The sequence below is a fragment of the Pseudonaja textilis genome, chromosome 3 (assembly GCF_049901715.1).
Source record: "Pseudonaja textilis isolate UNSWEBS1 chromosome 3, rPseTex1.2, whole genome shotgun sequence".
NCBI lineage: Eukaryota > Metazoa > Chordata > Lepidosauria > Squamata > Elapidae > Pseudonaja > Pseudonaja textilis.
Window position 1 is genome coordinate 21,669,454 of NC_141992.1, and position 15,272 is coordinate 21,684,725.

The 15,272-nt window shown below is 38.9% G+C and overlaps 1 protein-coding gene across 1 annotated transcript in view; it reads left to right on the forward strand.

Annotated features, from left to right (window-relative positions):
* The first annotated feature begins 401 nt into the window (after positions 1-401).
* The window catches only part of LOC113434236 (opsin-5-like), a 31,327-nt gene continuing 16,456 nt past the window's right edge, over positions 402-15,272 (forward strand). The window contains exons 1-3 of the mRNA XM_026697302.2: positions 402-489; positions 10,856-11,018; positions 12,458-12,585. Of these exons, the coding sequence (XP_026553087.1) occupies positions 402-489; positions 10,856-11,018; positions 12,458-12,585 (379 nt within the window). The remainder of the gene's footprint in view (positions 490-10,855; positions 11,019-12,457; positions 12,586-15,272) is intronic.

The window sequence follows — 15,272 nt, forward strand, 5'->3', positions numbered from 1 at the left end:
ATCTACTTAGTGGTCTTTTCTGCCCAAATCTCTTCCCCCCACTCTCTCTCCCTCTCCCTCCCTCTCATATATATATATATATATGCTAATTAACATATTTTATTATTAAATGCATAAAGCCATAATTAAGTAAGATTACCACAAATTGGGTGGCCCAGCCAGTTTCTATTATCTGCCGTTTGCACAGCCCATATCTAAGTGCCAGCATCCAGTTCATCTTTTTCTTCACTGCAGTGTGCTTACAATCCCATGGCTGATTTGGTTGAAGCTGACAGCCAAGAAAAAACATGCTGCCTTTGGACAGTGTTCTGTTTGAGAGGTGGAAGCGGGGGTGTTGAATGATGCAGTCTGACCAAACTGAAGCTGACTGGCCTTTGCTTCCTTTTCTGTTTTATCTCCAGATGGAAAATGCCTCCAGTGCCCCAGTGTTCTTGTCAACCTTATCTGAAGGAGAAGATCTGATCTTTGGAACTCTCTATTCATTCTTTGGTAAGCTTGAGAGGAAGGGAAGCATTTTTGCAAGAAAACAATTTGGAGAGTCTTTCGCCCTGCTGGATGAGGCCAAGGCTTGTAATACTCCACCCCTTACCCCTCCACCTTTTAAAGTGATTCAAGTTAGTGATCATTGTGACAATAAATGCTATAGATTCACTATGGTACGTGCTGAGCAAATTGCTATATTCTTGGGACTGTTCTAAGTCTTCTTCCCATCAACTCCTAGCATTGCAAGTGTTCTTTTTTATAAAAAAATATTGGGGATTTTGGAATTTGCTTCAAGAAGCATCTCTATTTTTTTTTGCAAGTACTTGATTAGTTGGCATGGCTGAAAAATCAATCACAAGATTTTAAAATCTATCAAGGCAATGCTCCTTAAGAGAGCATCCAGAATTTAAAATCTCTTAAGAATTAAAATCCAGGCATCAGGGTATTTGGTGTTTTTATTATTAAAACTTGTAATAAATGGATAGCAAGTTCCCTTCAGGCTACACATCTCAGTATACATCTCCATCTCAAGCAGAAATACATTGTTTGGGTGTGTATTCAACAAGCAGATGGCCTGAAATCCTCCCTTTTAGCTAGAATAAAACATGATTAATATTTTTAAAAATAAAGCAAAGTTGCTGAACAAGAGGCTGGAAACCACTGTTACCATTTCCCTTCCTCAAATTTAAACTAGAATGGAATAGAATAGAATAGAATAGAATAGAATGGAATGGAATGGAATGGAATGGAATAGAATAGAATAGAATAGAATAGAATAGAATAGAATAGAATAGAATAGAATAGAATAGGAAGGGACTTTGGAGGTCTTCTAGTCCAATCCCCTGCCTAGGCAGGAAACATTACAGCACTTCAGACAAATGGTTATCCACTTGCTGGAAACAAAATTTTCAGGTACCATTATTGCAACAGAGGCCGCATCTGTTCAGAAGGGTATCTATTTTGGGTGTGTGTGTGTGAAAAATTAACTAAGGATGGCACCAAGTTTAATTTCCTTTCTGTACCTATTTTATGATGTCACAAAGTCTGTCTGTTAGTGCTTGAGATACTTATGTTCCCTGGACCATCAGAGTTATTTCATTATGAGTAGAATGTGTCTGCCAAGAACTATATATTATCTTTTATAGTATCTCTATGGAAAATTCATTTCAGATACTTTCTGTGTGTAAAATATCTGTATATTTCTCTCCTTTGCCATGAAAAGTTTTACATATGATTACTTAAAGGGGGGGAAAGTATTCTCTTCTCCTTTTTTAAAGAATAATGTTATTACTTGTCACAGTGATCTATCTTCCAAATGGAGTGGGAGATGCTACACATCTCACACTGCAGGCCAAGGATGTGATGTTGTAAAATTTATTTCATTTTTATTGAGTTTATTTTTCCACCAGTTGCTACTGAGTTATGCTGGCTGTAGGGTCCTTGCCTGTCCCACATGTCATGTTTTAAGGGAAATACAGAAGATTAAAAACTTTATCCTGAACATTAGCTGGTGGTAGCAGTAATTACCAGATAGTTCCAGAAAGGTGGGCTAAGGGGTATATAGTCAGAGAATACCTAGAAAAGAAGGTTAAGACCTCCAGTCTTTTTACTCGATAGACTAAGTTATTCTAGCCATGTATCATCCCAAAATATAATCATTTATAATCATCTAAATGATGCAATTTTTCTTTTTTTTAAAAAACATTCACAAAAGTGTGAGTGCAACATGACCTTAACCAACTGCCCTTTTCAGGTTTCTGAGCTAGTCTGAAAAAAAGACATCCACTTTTTAAATCTACTTATTAAAACAGCCATTTTTTTTACCCCAGGCTTCTTAAGCATTTTCTACCAACTCTTTTGTCAGCCTTGACAAACTTAATTCTTGTGTGTTTAACATATTTACAGATTGCTTTCTAATCCTATTCATCCACATGCCATCAGATCTAGCAACAGCAGACAGGGCATCCTTCGGCAACTAGCAGGCTTCATAACAAATGCATTGTTCCAGGTTTTTCTTTAAATAATGTTTGCCCAATGCCTTGATCAGCAATAGCCTGTTCCTGTGCAGTCTTATTTATTTAGGAGATTTATACTGCAGCCTATTCACAACATGGTGACTCAAGACTGCTTACAAAAATATAAAAACATCACATAAAAAACAATGAAATCAATAAAAGAGAGAATCATATATTTAATAAAATAATAAAATAACCCCTACCCCCACCCCTTGCCCCGACGACAACATTTAATGGGCTCCATCTCGCTCTGGCTTGCCTGGGCCCACTGGCAGAACCAGATCATCAGTGCCTTCCAGAAGAGTGTTAGAGTGGGAGCCGTTCTAATCTCTGGGGGAATGATGTTCCAGAGAGAGGGAGCCACCACAGAGAAGGCCCTTCTTCTAGGTCCCACCAGGTGTATCCCCCTAGGGGATGGGACCCGCAACATTCCTTGCCTCCCCACTCTGGTGGGTCAGGTAGATGTGACCAGCAAGAGATGGTCCCTCAGATAAACTGGTAGCCTGTTCCAGTTTAGTCTAATAGATTGGACACATTTCCTTACAACTAAAAACAACCTGTGGATTACTGAGAACATTGGAGCTAGCCTTCTCCCTGTTATGCTTGTTTTCTATAAACCCTGAAAATTCCCCACCTAATGTAGAAAAATAATAATCACCATTCAATCCTGCAAATTGCAGACAAGTTGATTAGTAGGTATTCCTCCTTCTGTGGGGGGGGGGGGGACAGAGTCCACAGCATCCAGTTATAACTGGACAGATAGAATAGCATTTCAACTGAATGCACAGAAACCCAGCCTTCTGTCTTCCCAGGGACTTGTCTGTTTTAGTCTTCCAGAAGCAGCAGTAGAAATTAATCAGTGACAGTCCTGTCTGCTTCTTGGAGATGCTTAATGATGCATTGAAAAAGGGATCACTGTTGTCAGAGTGAAAAGGGATTGATGGTACCTTGGCAAAAAATAACCTCTGAAATGAAAGGATCAACTGGGAATTTGATCAGGCAGGCAATCCAGATCTCAGGACACAAGTCAACCAGGTCCCATATTATTATTGCTTGAGTTTTGTCTTTTAATGAACCCTTAATCCCTTGCATCCGGGTAGAATCAGGACAACTGAATGGAGCTGAGTGTTTAGTGGCTGGATACCCTTCCTGTTGCCAATGCAGAGTTAACAGCAGATAATTACTCATGGTGTCCAGAGAGAGAAATATCTGCCTTTACCTAGGATCGAACTCACAACCTCCTGATCGTGAGGCCAGAATTCCATCTCTAGGCCACTGCACCAGTTTCTAGTGTCAATATCTAGCTTGGAAATATGTAGAAATATTTAATGGGGTGTGCCATAAAAATTGTTAGAGATACCCATCTTCAAAAAGATGTTGCTCTGGCTACTGTTGCTGCTATTGCTGCTGCTGATGATAATGATTATTTTTATTTCATTTTCATGTAAAACATCTTGGAAGCAAATTTCTTTGTACTCTTAACCAGGTCACTCTGATCAAGATCAGGTTGTCTATTCAATTTCTGTCTCACTTTTAAGGAATTCTATATTCATATTCTGCAGCAAGTACAGCTGAATTCTGCAGTCTGCATACTTTAATGAAACTGATAATATTTGCACAGCTTTCTTTTTTGGCGTAGTTTTGTATGTAACATATTACTGTTCCATACTTTTTAGTTGACACAATTGAATACATAATACTTTTCCATCCATCCCAAAGGGGTCAGATTCCTTTCATCTTTTTTTCCCATCATTGCTGAGCAGTCTTTAATCTCAGTTTCAAATTCTCAAATTCTTCCATTGACAAACTCACATATCTATACTCCTAGTCAGTGGAGTGCATGGTTTTCCAACCTTGGCAACGTCAAGAAACATGAACTTCAACTCCCAGAATTCCCAGCCAGCATGGCTGACTAGGGAATTCAGGGAATTGAAATTCACGTGTCTTCAACATGCCAAGGTCGGGGAACCATGATGTAATGGGATATGATATATATAGGGACTCAATTCAACATTATGGATGGATCTTGACAGACTAGAACACTGGGCCATATTTAACAAAATGAAATTCAGTGTAGAGAAAAGTAAAGTCCTACACTTGGGCAAGAAAAACCAAAAGTACACATATAGACTGGGTGAAACCAGGCTCAACAGCAGCAACTATGAGAGGGATCTTGGAGTTTTAGTGGACAACCAGCTAAATATGAGCCAGCACTGTGCAGCATCAGCCAAAAAATCTAATCCAATCCTAAGTTGCATTAACAGAGGGATACAATCAAGATCAAGGGAGGTACTAATACCACTCTATAAAGCCCTAGTAAGACCACACCTAGAGTACTGCATCCAGTTTTGGTCACCACATTATAAAAAAGACATTGAAATTCTAGAAAAAATACAGAGAAGAGCAACCAAGATGATTAGGGGACTGGAGACTAAAACATATGAAGAATGGTTATAGAAACTGGGCATGGCCAGTCTAGTGAAGAGAAGGACCAGGGGAGACATGATAGCAGTCTTCCAATATTTGAGGGGCTGCTACAGAGAAAAAGGGATCGAGCTTTTTTCTAAAGCCCCTGAAGGCCAGACAAGGAATAAAGGATGGAAACTGAACAAGGAGAGATTTAACCTGGGAATAAGGAGAAACTTTCTGACAGTGAGAACAATCAACCAATGGAACAGCTTGCCCTCGGAAGTTGTGGGAGCACCATCATTTGAGACTTTCAAGAAGAGATTGGACTGCCATTTGTCAGAAATGATATAGGGTCTCCTGCTTGGGCGGGGGATTGGACTAGATTACCTACAAGGTCCCTTCTAACTCTGATTATCTGTTATCTGTTATTAGCAAAAAAGCATACATTTCCCACTGCTCCTGAAAGAAACAGACAGCAAACCAGCTTGAGGATCACAGAGAAATTGGTATTGCATATAGCTCTTGTTGCTCTCAATTCCACCCCATGCCTCTTAACACCTCCAGCTCACTCAGCCTAATGGTAGGTTCGATCCCAGATACCCCCAGCACCTCCAAGCATTTCTGATGGAGAATCTCAAGTGTACATTCAAATGTTTTTCAAAAGTGTTCCACAAATGTATCCTAAATAGCTATCACTTTTGGCCAAAAATAGAACTGTCTGCCTTTCTGTTACCAAATTAGAATTAGAATGTGACTTTGAATATACTGTGCTAACTGGGTGAGAAAAAAAAATAGTTCCAAAGAAGAGTTTCTCCAACAGTCCTTGCGGTTTGTTTATTCTCCATTCCCTCAAATAACTTTCTTTCTGAAGACCTGCATTCATCTGTCATTGACAGGTGAATGTCAGGGTTCTGACTGATGCCTTAATTAAATCATGAACCTCAGGCCAAGCTTCAAAAGAAAACCAGTTATTTATTAGGATCTTCATGTCGGCATGGACCAAGTGGAGCCAACTCTGACCTCACTTAATTTGCGCTTTGGCTCTGACCCTGTTTCCCCCAAGGAAGCAATTTCACAGGTTGTAGAAGTCACTCTCTCCAACCACTGTGGGATTCCAAGGAGGTAACCTTGACATGCACAGCTGGAATGTGCTTTGTTTTGACTGAAGTGCAAGTTCCTTGATGCAGCTGTGAGGTTTGATTCCCCATCCCCCTTGCCTATGGCAACTCGAGAATAGGTCAGGGATGCTTCACGAGTTGACAGATAAATCATACAACAATTTTTGAAACTGGGACCCATGAGTCACATGGGGTTAAAATTTGGAAAAGTTGTAGTCGTGTTTGTGCTGCTGCAATAAGCCACAGTCATGTGATTGTCATTTCCAATGGTCTATGCCCGCTTTCTACAAAGAAAGTCAATCAGGAAGCTGATAGGAAATAAGAAATCATTTCCATTCCTACAGCTGCTTTACTTTGGGCATGCAGTCATTTTCTGTTTAGGTAAAGAAATATCTCTGAAACCATGACCAACACACACTGGTTGTCTAGTTTTATATACAGCTTGGCTCCTGAGCATTTACAGGATTATCTCTCCCAGCAAGATTCAGCCTGTCCTGTGTTTTCCTTTATTAAAGAATGGTGATGGTCCCTGTCTCACATGAAATGAAAAGTTGTAGACCCAAATAGCTTGCCTTCTAAGGTTTGAATGTCCCTAAGCCCATGATTTTTAGAAAAGCTTTAGTAATTTGATTATGCTGCAGGATTTTATTTATGTAGTAATTGGTTGATACTGGTTGATTTCATTGGATTTGGATGCTACCCAGAGGCGGGTTGCACTTTCATTGACAAGGGCCTCACAGCTTCAAACAGGCAGCTAATCAACTCAGGCAGCTCCGGGGCAGTGCAGAACTCACCTGGGCAGCCTGGGTTGGGGGGGAGTTAGTTATTTAGGGAAAGCATAGAACAAGGGTGGGTGGGCAGGCCCAGTCAGAGATCACACCTAGAAACTTGCCCATACCTCGCCAACCATCCAGCTGCCCAGCACTGATACCACCCGACTTTTAGCAAAAATAGGGGTGCTAATAACATCAGACTTCTGAAAAAAGAGAGTTTTGTGTTAAATATGTTACATTGTTTTCTTTGCATTTTATTTATTTTGCTGGATTACAAACTGCTTTGAGCTCAAGTTGGTAGGCAATATACTGCATGAATAAAATAAATAAATATGTTTCGGGAAATGTTTATGGAGATTCAGGTCACAGTTGTCCCAGAGGTACTTTTATTCAAGAGGAAACTGGACTGTCTGGTTTTTCTTTGAAGATGTTTCGCTTCTCATCCAAGAAGCTTCTTCACGTCTGACTGGATAGTGGGGAATGGAAGAATTTATATGCTTTGCAGACAGCTGGTCATTTGCATTCTTTTAGCAGGTCATTAAGGTAACCTGGAGGTTTATCTGCGTCATCAGGGTCACCTGAGTAGTGCAAATTGGTGTGGAGCCTTCTTGGAACTGTTGAAAGGACTGTGTTGTAGAGTTGTATATTTTGGAAAACACATTGATCTTGACCCTCACATTATTTCCTCAGAAGGGTCTGTCAGTTCAAGCTATTGTACCTTCTGCACATTCACAGGACCCTTTTCTCCTTCCAAGCTTTAGTTCTCCATCTCTAGCTATTGTCCTCAATGAATGTGAGAACTGCGGATTTTTGATATTGCAAAAGTATAACTGCCAGCATCCTCAGCCAGAATATGAAACAGCTGAGAATTTAGTTGGGCAACCTTTGGAAGCACTGACAATGTCTCTTGTTCAGTTTTCCTATCATAACAACATTATCAATCTACTTGCAGCTCAACCAGGATAATGTGTAAAACTCTGGAGGAGATGTCTGTGGAACTTCTCAATGATGCAGGTCATGGTTGTCTCAAAGATGTTTTTCCAAAAGGTAACTGGACTTTCTTGGGTTTTTTTTCCTTGAAAACATTTCATTTCTCATCCAAGAAGCTTCTTCGGTTCAGTTCTTTTTCAGTTCCTTTAAAAAAAAAAACTGAAGAAGCTTCTTGGATGAGAAGCAAAACGTTTCCAAGGGGGGAAAAAAACCAAGAAAGTCCAGTTGCCTTTTGCAAAAGCACCTTTGAGACATCTGAAGGAGATGGTAGATGGTAGATACATTGAGTGGGTATCTTGCTTTATGCAATCCCAGATGTGGTAGAATTATAGGACTATCTGCTTATCAAAACTCAGCACTCTTTGTATTAGACTTTAATAAAGTTCTGAGTAAACGAATAAGGAATTAGTGTGTCCAAAAATTATGAAGAGGAAACATGAATATGTAGATCCCATTTTTTTTCAACTGAAGTGATTTATACTCAGAACTCCAATGCATGTTGAGTAAGAATGAGCCCCAAAGGATTTAGGCTAAGATAAAATCACTAGAGCAGCTATATTCCATCTTCGGCATGTTACTGTTATCATAATATTTAATTTGCATCCCAATCTATCAAGCAGTAATTCCAAATGCCCCAAACCTGTCCTCAGGGCCTCCTTTGTGAATTATGTAGGAAAACACTTTTTAAATGAAATTAGCCTGACTTAATGGAAAAGGAAAATCCTAGGAATTAAATTTTAATTACCAGTGTTGTCTCAATTCTGTTCAAACAAAATAACATCTTGTCTGAGTAGCTTCAGTTGCATAATATTTTTTCCTCTCTTTCATTTATTTTGGCATGCAATATATTATTATATAAAATAATTATATAGGGAGAGAGAGAGAGAGAGAGAGAAAGGGGGGAGGGAGAGAGGGGGGCTATAATTTATCTCAAACCAGTAAAATAAATCTCTGCCAGAAATGGTTGCAAATGGCTGTTTAATTAGAATGAAGCTTGCAATCAAAACCACTCAAAATAAACACTATTCTTTTCAGCATTTTTCAGTAGGGTACTGGTTCTTAACAAAAGTTAACTGAATTCTACTTGAGAAATATTGCGATTAATATAGTTTTAGCCAAAGGACCAAGCAAGGCAAACTTTTATAATTAACAGCTGTCTTATCCACATTTTATGGGAATTTAAGTGCAACAGAAATGGAGGTACCAGACAGAGAAAAGATAAAATATGGAAATTGACACAAACTAAGTTGAAATGGGCATATATCAAAAAGCTTGGGAAATTCTATGAGATCAAATAGGGAAAAAACATTGCTGGTGGATTGTACAGATAGCCTTTGTGAAACATTGGCCCAGATCCTATAACAAGGTTAGCTATATTAAATAAGGAGGAGGTAATATATTATGGGAACACCATAAATGAGTTAATTGACTTAGCCAACTAATCTCCAGGAGATTAAATTTAATCTAAAAGAAACTGAATCATCTACTGCAATGTTTCTCAAACTTGGCAATTTTAACTTGTGTGGACTTCAACTCCCAGAATTCTCCAGCTAGCAATGATGGCTTGGGAGTTGAATTTTATGCATCTTAAAGTTGCCAAGTTTTAGAAACACTGATTTGCAGGATTAAATTAATCTACCCAAACAGTTGTGTGGTGGGAATATTTAATTTGTTTGCATATTTAGTCATCCAAGAAAAAACTATTGGAGAAAAAGAGTGGCTGAAAAACTAAGACTCTCCATTTTACAACTTCAGTATCAAGTCCTTGAAACACTGAACATATGTTTTTAATACTGACTGGCTCCATTGCCCAAGTCAGCCGTGTTGCTGTCTGTGTAGCGTTGGCTACTATTTCCTGACATGTCATCTAACTGTCCTGATTCATGGCTTTAAGGGTTACCAGAGAAAGCAAATGGGGACTCTAGAACAGGGGTCGCCAACCTTTTGGACCTCAGGGACCACCAAACTCACAATTTTAAATCCCGCAGACCAGAAACCCTGTGAAAATCCCCCAAAAAGTCTGCAGGAAAATTCCCCACCCCATTTTCCTACTGATCGATCTTTATTTGGGATCGCAGGATACTGTCTCCAGCTCTGTTCTCAGGGGGAGAGAGAGAGAGAGAGAGAGACCTTTGGCTTCATGCAAGGAAAGCAGCAGAAGCAACAGAAGTCTTTCTTTCTTTCCCCCAAACTACACTGGAAATGAGTCTTTGTGAGACTTGTGCTGGCACAGCCTCTTGGAGCAGGAGGCCTTGCAGGGTCCCAAAGACTCATTTCTGGCGGCGTTTGGGGAAGAGAAAGAAAGCCTTTTGCTGTTTTCCTTGCGTGCAGCCAAAAGCAGAAGTAAAAAGAAGCATGGCCAGGTGAGGCGCATGGGGTGAGTGGGGCAAGTTCCCCCCTCTGCCCTTTTCCCCCTCCCCTCACTACCTCGTGTTGTTCGCAATGCAAGCAACGCAAGCCTTGTGTTCCCACAAGCCATGTGAATGGTGCAGCCTTGTGTTCCTGCGCAGCCTGGTTTAATTGCTTTGGGGATGCTTTGGGGATAACATTTCTCTGAGAACCACCAAAATTTTCTCACGGACCACCTGTGGTCCCCAGCCCACTGATTGGCGACCACTGCTCTAGAATCCCAAAAATGTAGATTATAATTCAGCAATGATTGTGTATGGCTGGAACCAGTAGTAAGGATATTTGACTGGGTTAGTAACTGAGTTAAACATACTGTGTGAACAGAGCCATGTTCTTGCAAAGAAAGAAACAAAAGAAGATTCAGGCTTTAAAGCAATTGTCCCCATCTAATGCCTTCCAGAAATGTTGGGATTACATCTCTCGAAATTCCAAGTCAACATAGCCAATGACACACCAGGAGAATATCAGGTCAGGAAGGAGTACCCTAAATATGTGTAAACTTTGCTATAATTATCATGACTACTGTATATAATGGTTGCAATTAGATGTCGTTGTAGATGCATTTCTTATGCAACTTATAACAGTTTATAAATACAGTGAATGAATGTTTCATCTTCTTTTTTCCAGGTTCTAAACCACAATTTTGATTTGCTTTCAGGTGTAGTGTCTCTCTTTGGAAATTCACTTCTCCTATGGGTTGCCTACCGGAAAAGAGCCCTCCTGAAGCCCGCAGAATTCTTCATTGTGAATCTTGCCATCAGTGACATAGGCATGACTTTGATCCTCTTTCCACTGGCCACACCATCCTTCTTTGCCCACAGGTAACTCCATCCATTCAGCCATTTAATCAATGCAATTGAATTTCTTTCTTCCCTTCAGAAGATCAGTGTGGTTTCCATTGACTAAGTTTTCTTCTTGGTACTTTTTCAATAGTGCGGTAATCAAGAGCTAACATGGGTAGATTATTTTGAAGCTCTCAACAATGTTTACATTATTTTATAATGTTTATATTATTATTATTATAAATAATAAGACAGAAGGGAGAAACAGTAGATCCAGAGCAGAGAATGATGGACTTTAGTTATTTCCTCCATGACCTCATTTTAAAACTATTAATAATACAGGATAAAATCAAGGACTTCAGCTGCCTCAGGATAATGAGAAATGTAGTCACTATGTATTTGGAAAGTTCCAACTTGGGGGAAACCGACTTGGTCAAATGATGATCAAGCACAGATTACCAAACCAAGCTGGTATCTTGGACAAGTTTATTTACTTATAAAATGTTTAAACTTTCCAAATCTTGAAATTATTTAAATGGCACAGAAACAGCAATAATAAAGCCAATGCAATAATAAATATGCATGAGTATAAAGTTACAATTAAATACTATATTAACACTTTCACATCAACTTACCTGAAACTGAAGACTCCCTTCAATTGGGACTCAAAGATGTTCCAGAACAGCCATCTTTTTGAAGGGTGGGAGATGTTTGAGAGTGGTATACATAGTCAGCTACAAAACATCTGTCAATCAGAAAGTAAACTAGTAAGATTACACTCACTCCCCTCCCAAACCTCCTGGGATGGTTTTTACAATCTTAGCATACCTTTATTATTATTATTTTCTGGGGAGGTGGATGCAATTACCTGCTAATTTTATTCTCTAACAATACTTAGCCTCTACCTGGACTTCACTGGCACAAATAGGAAAAGGGAATGGTGCCTTATTTTGGTAGTATATTAATTTTTCCATCTCCCCAAAAAAAGAAATGTTTTAAAAAATGAGAACTACATGCAGTAGATAAGTGTGGCAGTTTAGACATTAAGGAAGCATGGATGGGAACATTAATGCTCATTGGACATATATTGGCAGTCCTAGATGCTAAAACAAGGGGATGGAATGGCTCAGTGGTTAAAGACATTGAGCTTGTCAACTGGAAAGCTGACAGCCCAGGTTCAAGGCCCAAGCACAGGATGGGTTAGCTCCCACTACTTACCTAGCAATTTGAAAGCATGCAAATGCAAGTAGATAAATAGGTACCAGATCGGTAGATAAATAGGTACCATATTGTTCTGTGCATCTTGGCATAAAGTCACGCTGGACCATGGAAATGTCTTTGGACAATGCTGGCTCTCTCAGCTAAGAAATGGAGATGTGTACTGCTCCTGGACATTTTCTTAGCTGCTAAAACATTTCTTTCCAACTGGAGACATAATTTCTTCTGGTCATCTATTTTGCCATTATCTCTTTTTCTAGGTGGCTGTTCAACCATGCCATGTGTATCTTCTATGCCTTCTGTGGAGTTCTCTTTGGTCTGTGCAGCCTCACCAGCTTGACTGCACTGAGCACAGTTTGCTGCATGAAGGTCTGTTACCCAGCTTATGGTAGGTGGGACATGCATCTTAAATGCCCTTTTCTTGCTGATTGTCTTAATCTTAATCCTGTTCATCTTGACTCTTGGTCCACCATCTTACAGTTCCATCATCTTACATGACCTTTTTATTTTATTTTATTAAGCAATTATAAGATAATAGGTATAAGTATACAGTTATGAATACATGGATACATATAAGAAAATAAAAGAAACAATAGGACAGGGACGGTAGACACGTTGGTGCGCTTATGCACGCCCCCTACAAACCTCTTAGAAAAGGGGTAAGGTCAATAGTAAACAGTCTAAGGTTAAAGTTTTTGAGGTTTGGGGAAGAAACCACAGTCAGGTAGAGTATTCCAGACATTGACTACTCTGTTGCTGAAGTCATATTTCCTGCAATCAAGTTTGGTGCGGTTTACCTTGAGTTTGTATCTATTGTATTGTTATGGTTGAAGCTGAAGTATACATTGAAAGGTAGGACATTGCAATATATAATTTTATGTACTATACTTAGATTGGACTGAAGGCAGTGTAGTTCTAGGTTGTCTAGGTATAAAATTTCAAGTCTGGTGGCATAAGGTATTCTGCAACGAGTAGAGGAATGGAGAACTCTTCTTGTGAAATATTTCTGGACTTTCTCAACTGTATTAATATCAGATACATAATGCGGGTTCCAGACTGATGAGCTGAATTCAAGTATTGTCTAGCAAATGTTTTGTATGCTTTAGTTAGTAGTGTGATATTACTGGAGAAAACGCTACACAGGATTAGGTTAACAACTCTTAATGCCTTTTTGGTTATGCAGTTACAGTGGGCTCTAGCACTTAGATCATTAGAGATGAGTATTCCAAGGTCCTTTACAGAGTTTGGATCATCAACAAGGTCTTGACTATTCAGCTTGTATTTTATTTTCAGATTTATTTATTTTTTTGCCAATATGTAAGGCAGAGCATTTATTTGTTGAGATTTGAAGTTGCCATTTGTTTGACCATTCTGATATATAGTCGAGGTCTTTTTGAAGGGTAGCAGTATTGTCTGTGGTGTTGAATAGCTTTAAATCATCAGCAATGAGAACACAGTTGCTCTTAACATGATCACAGAAGTCATTTATGTAGAGTATGAAAAGAGTTGGTCCTAAAACACTGCCTTGGGGGACACCACTGTTGACAGGTACAGAATTTGATAGGACGCTCCCAATTTTGACCATTTGTTGTCTGTTTGACAGGAATGCTTTTATCTAGTTATGCAGGTGTCCAGAGATACCATAAGATTCTTATTCAGAGATACCATAATCTTACAGTCATAGTTCTCTTGGTGATATCTCCCTTTGGAGATCTTTCCATTAGACTGTCTATTCGTCAAGCCTTTGAAATAGCAATAATTGGCATAAAAAAAGAAAAAATCCAGCAGCTTCCAATTTTCCCATTTCATTTACATATGTAGCTTAGACCTCAGGCTCTTTTGCATTTAACCTGTCAATTCTAAGGATCTGATGGAAGAGGCAACTTATTTTTCACCCCTGCCAAACCTTGGAGTATCTTATAGTTTTTCTTCTTTCCCGTCAACCTTGATCTCTTTCCAGCACTGTTACATCACTAGAAGAAAGTATTTCGTGTTTATGATGATGAAGGGAAAATCCAAAATTGCTCATATTAAAAAAAAACGTTTTGATGGGAGATTCACAGAATCTAAAAACCTAAGCAATTCTCCTACAAGGGTCAGCCAGTGCTAATTTCTCTGGACAGTAATTCAGTGGAAAAATTGGCCCATGTAGCAGCTTTCATCAATATCACTCTTCTCACATTATTCACCAACCAGAAAGTGTACCAATCACTGAAAGGGAAGGGAAGGAAATCAAAATGTACTTGTATCCTTTGGCAAGACTTAATGCACACGTTCTTTAGGTAGACAAACTAAGCAACATATATAATCTTTGGAATAAATGGATTGAAAGAAAACTATAACCCAGATAGAGGAAACTGACTTAATTTGCAGTCAAACTCTGGGAATTATGTCCGATACATTTCTTCCAAATCAGGCTGTGAACAGCATCAGACTTTAGTTGACAAATCCCTGCATTGGCTGGCATCCATCCTATGCTACGTGTGATACAAGATTTATTTATTCTCATTAATGTGCATCAATGTATTTTGGATACATTTCTAACAGGAATGGAAAACCTGATTGAATCAGAACAAGTTCTGTTGATTGAGTTTAAACTGAATAGATGGTGTGCCTTTATACAGATCATCACAAAATAGAAAAACTTCTGTATACAAAAACTGCAGAGAGGTGGATAAAATGCCAAAAGCAGCATTTTTTCCAATGCAACGTAACTTCTGCTCCTTTTGTGTTTGTGACATGGCAACCCATTTACAAAAGTAATGGAGTTTGCAGCACAATGCTCCTGTGGTCAATTGCCCTCTTCCAGTCAAAAACAGGGTAACTGATCCAGTGTTTTCTATAAACACAAAATAAATAATTTAAATGTAATGAATCTTGTATGTCTATAGCCCTTGCTTGTGTTAAATAAAGTATTTAAAACTTGGCTAGATAAAAGATATTGAAAGACCTAAAAGTGGATATGTGTGAAAGAAAGAAAAAAAAACTAGTAGGTGTTCATTGAATAAATCATAGTTAAATGAATCATAGCTACATATAAACCATCTCTATCCTAGAAGAGGGTGTCAACTATTC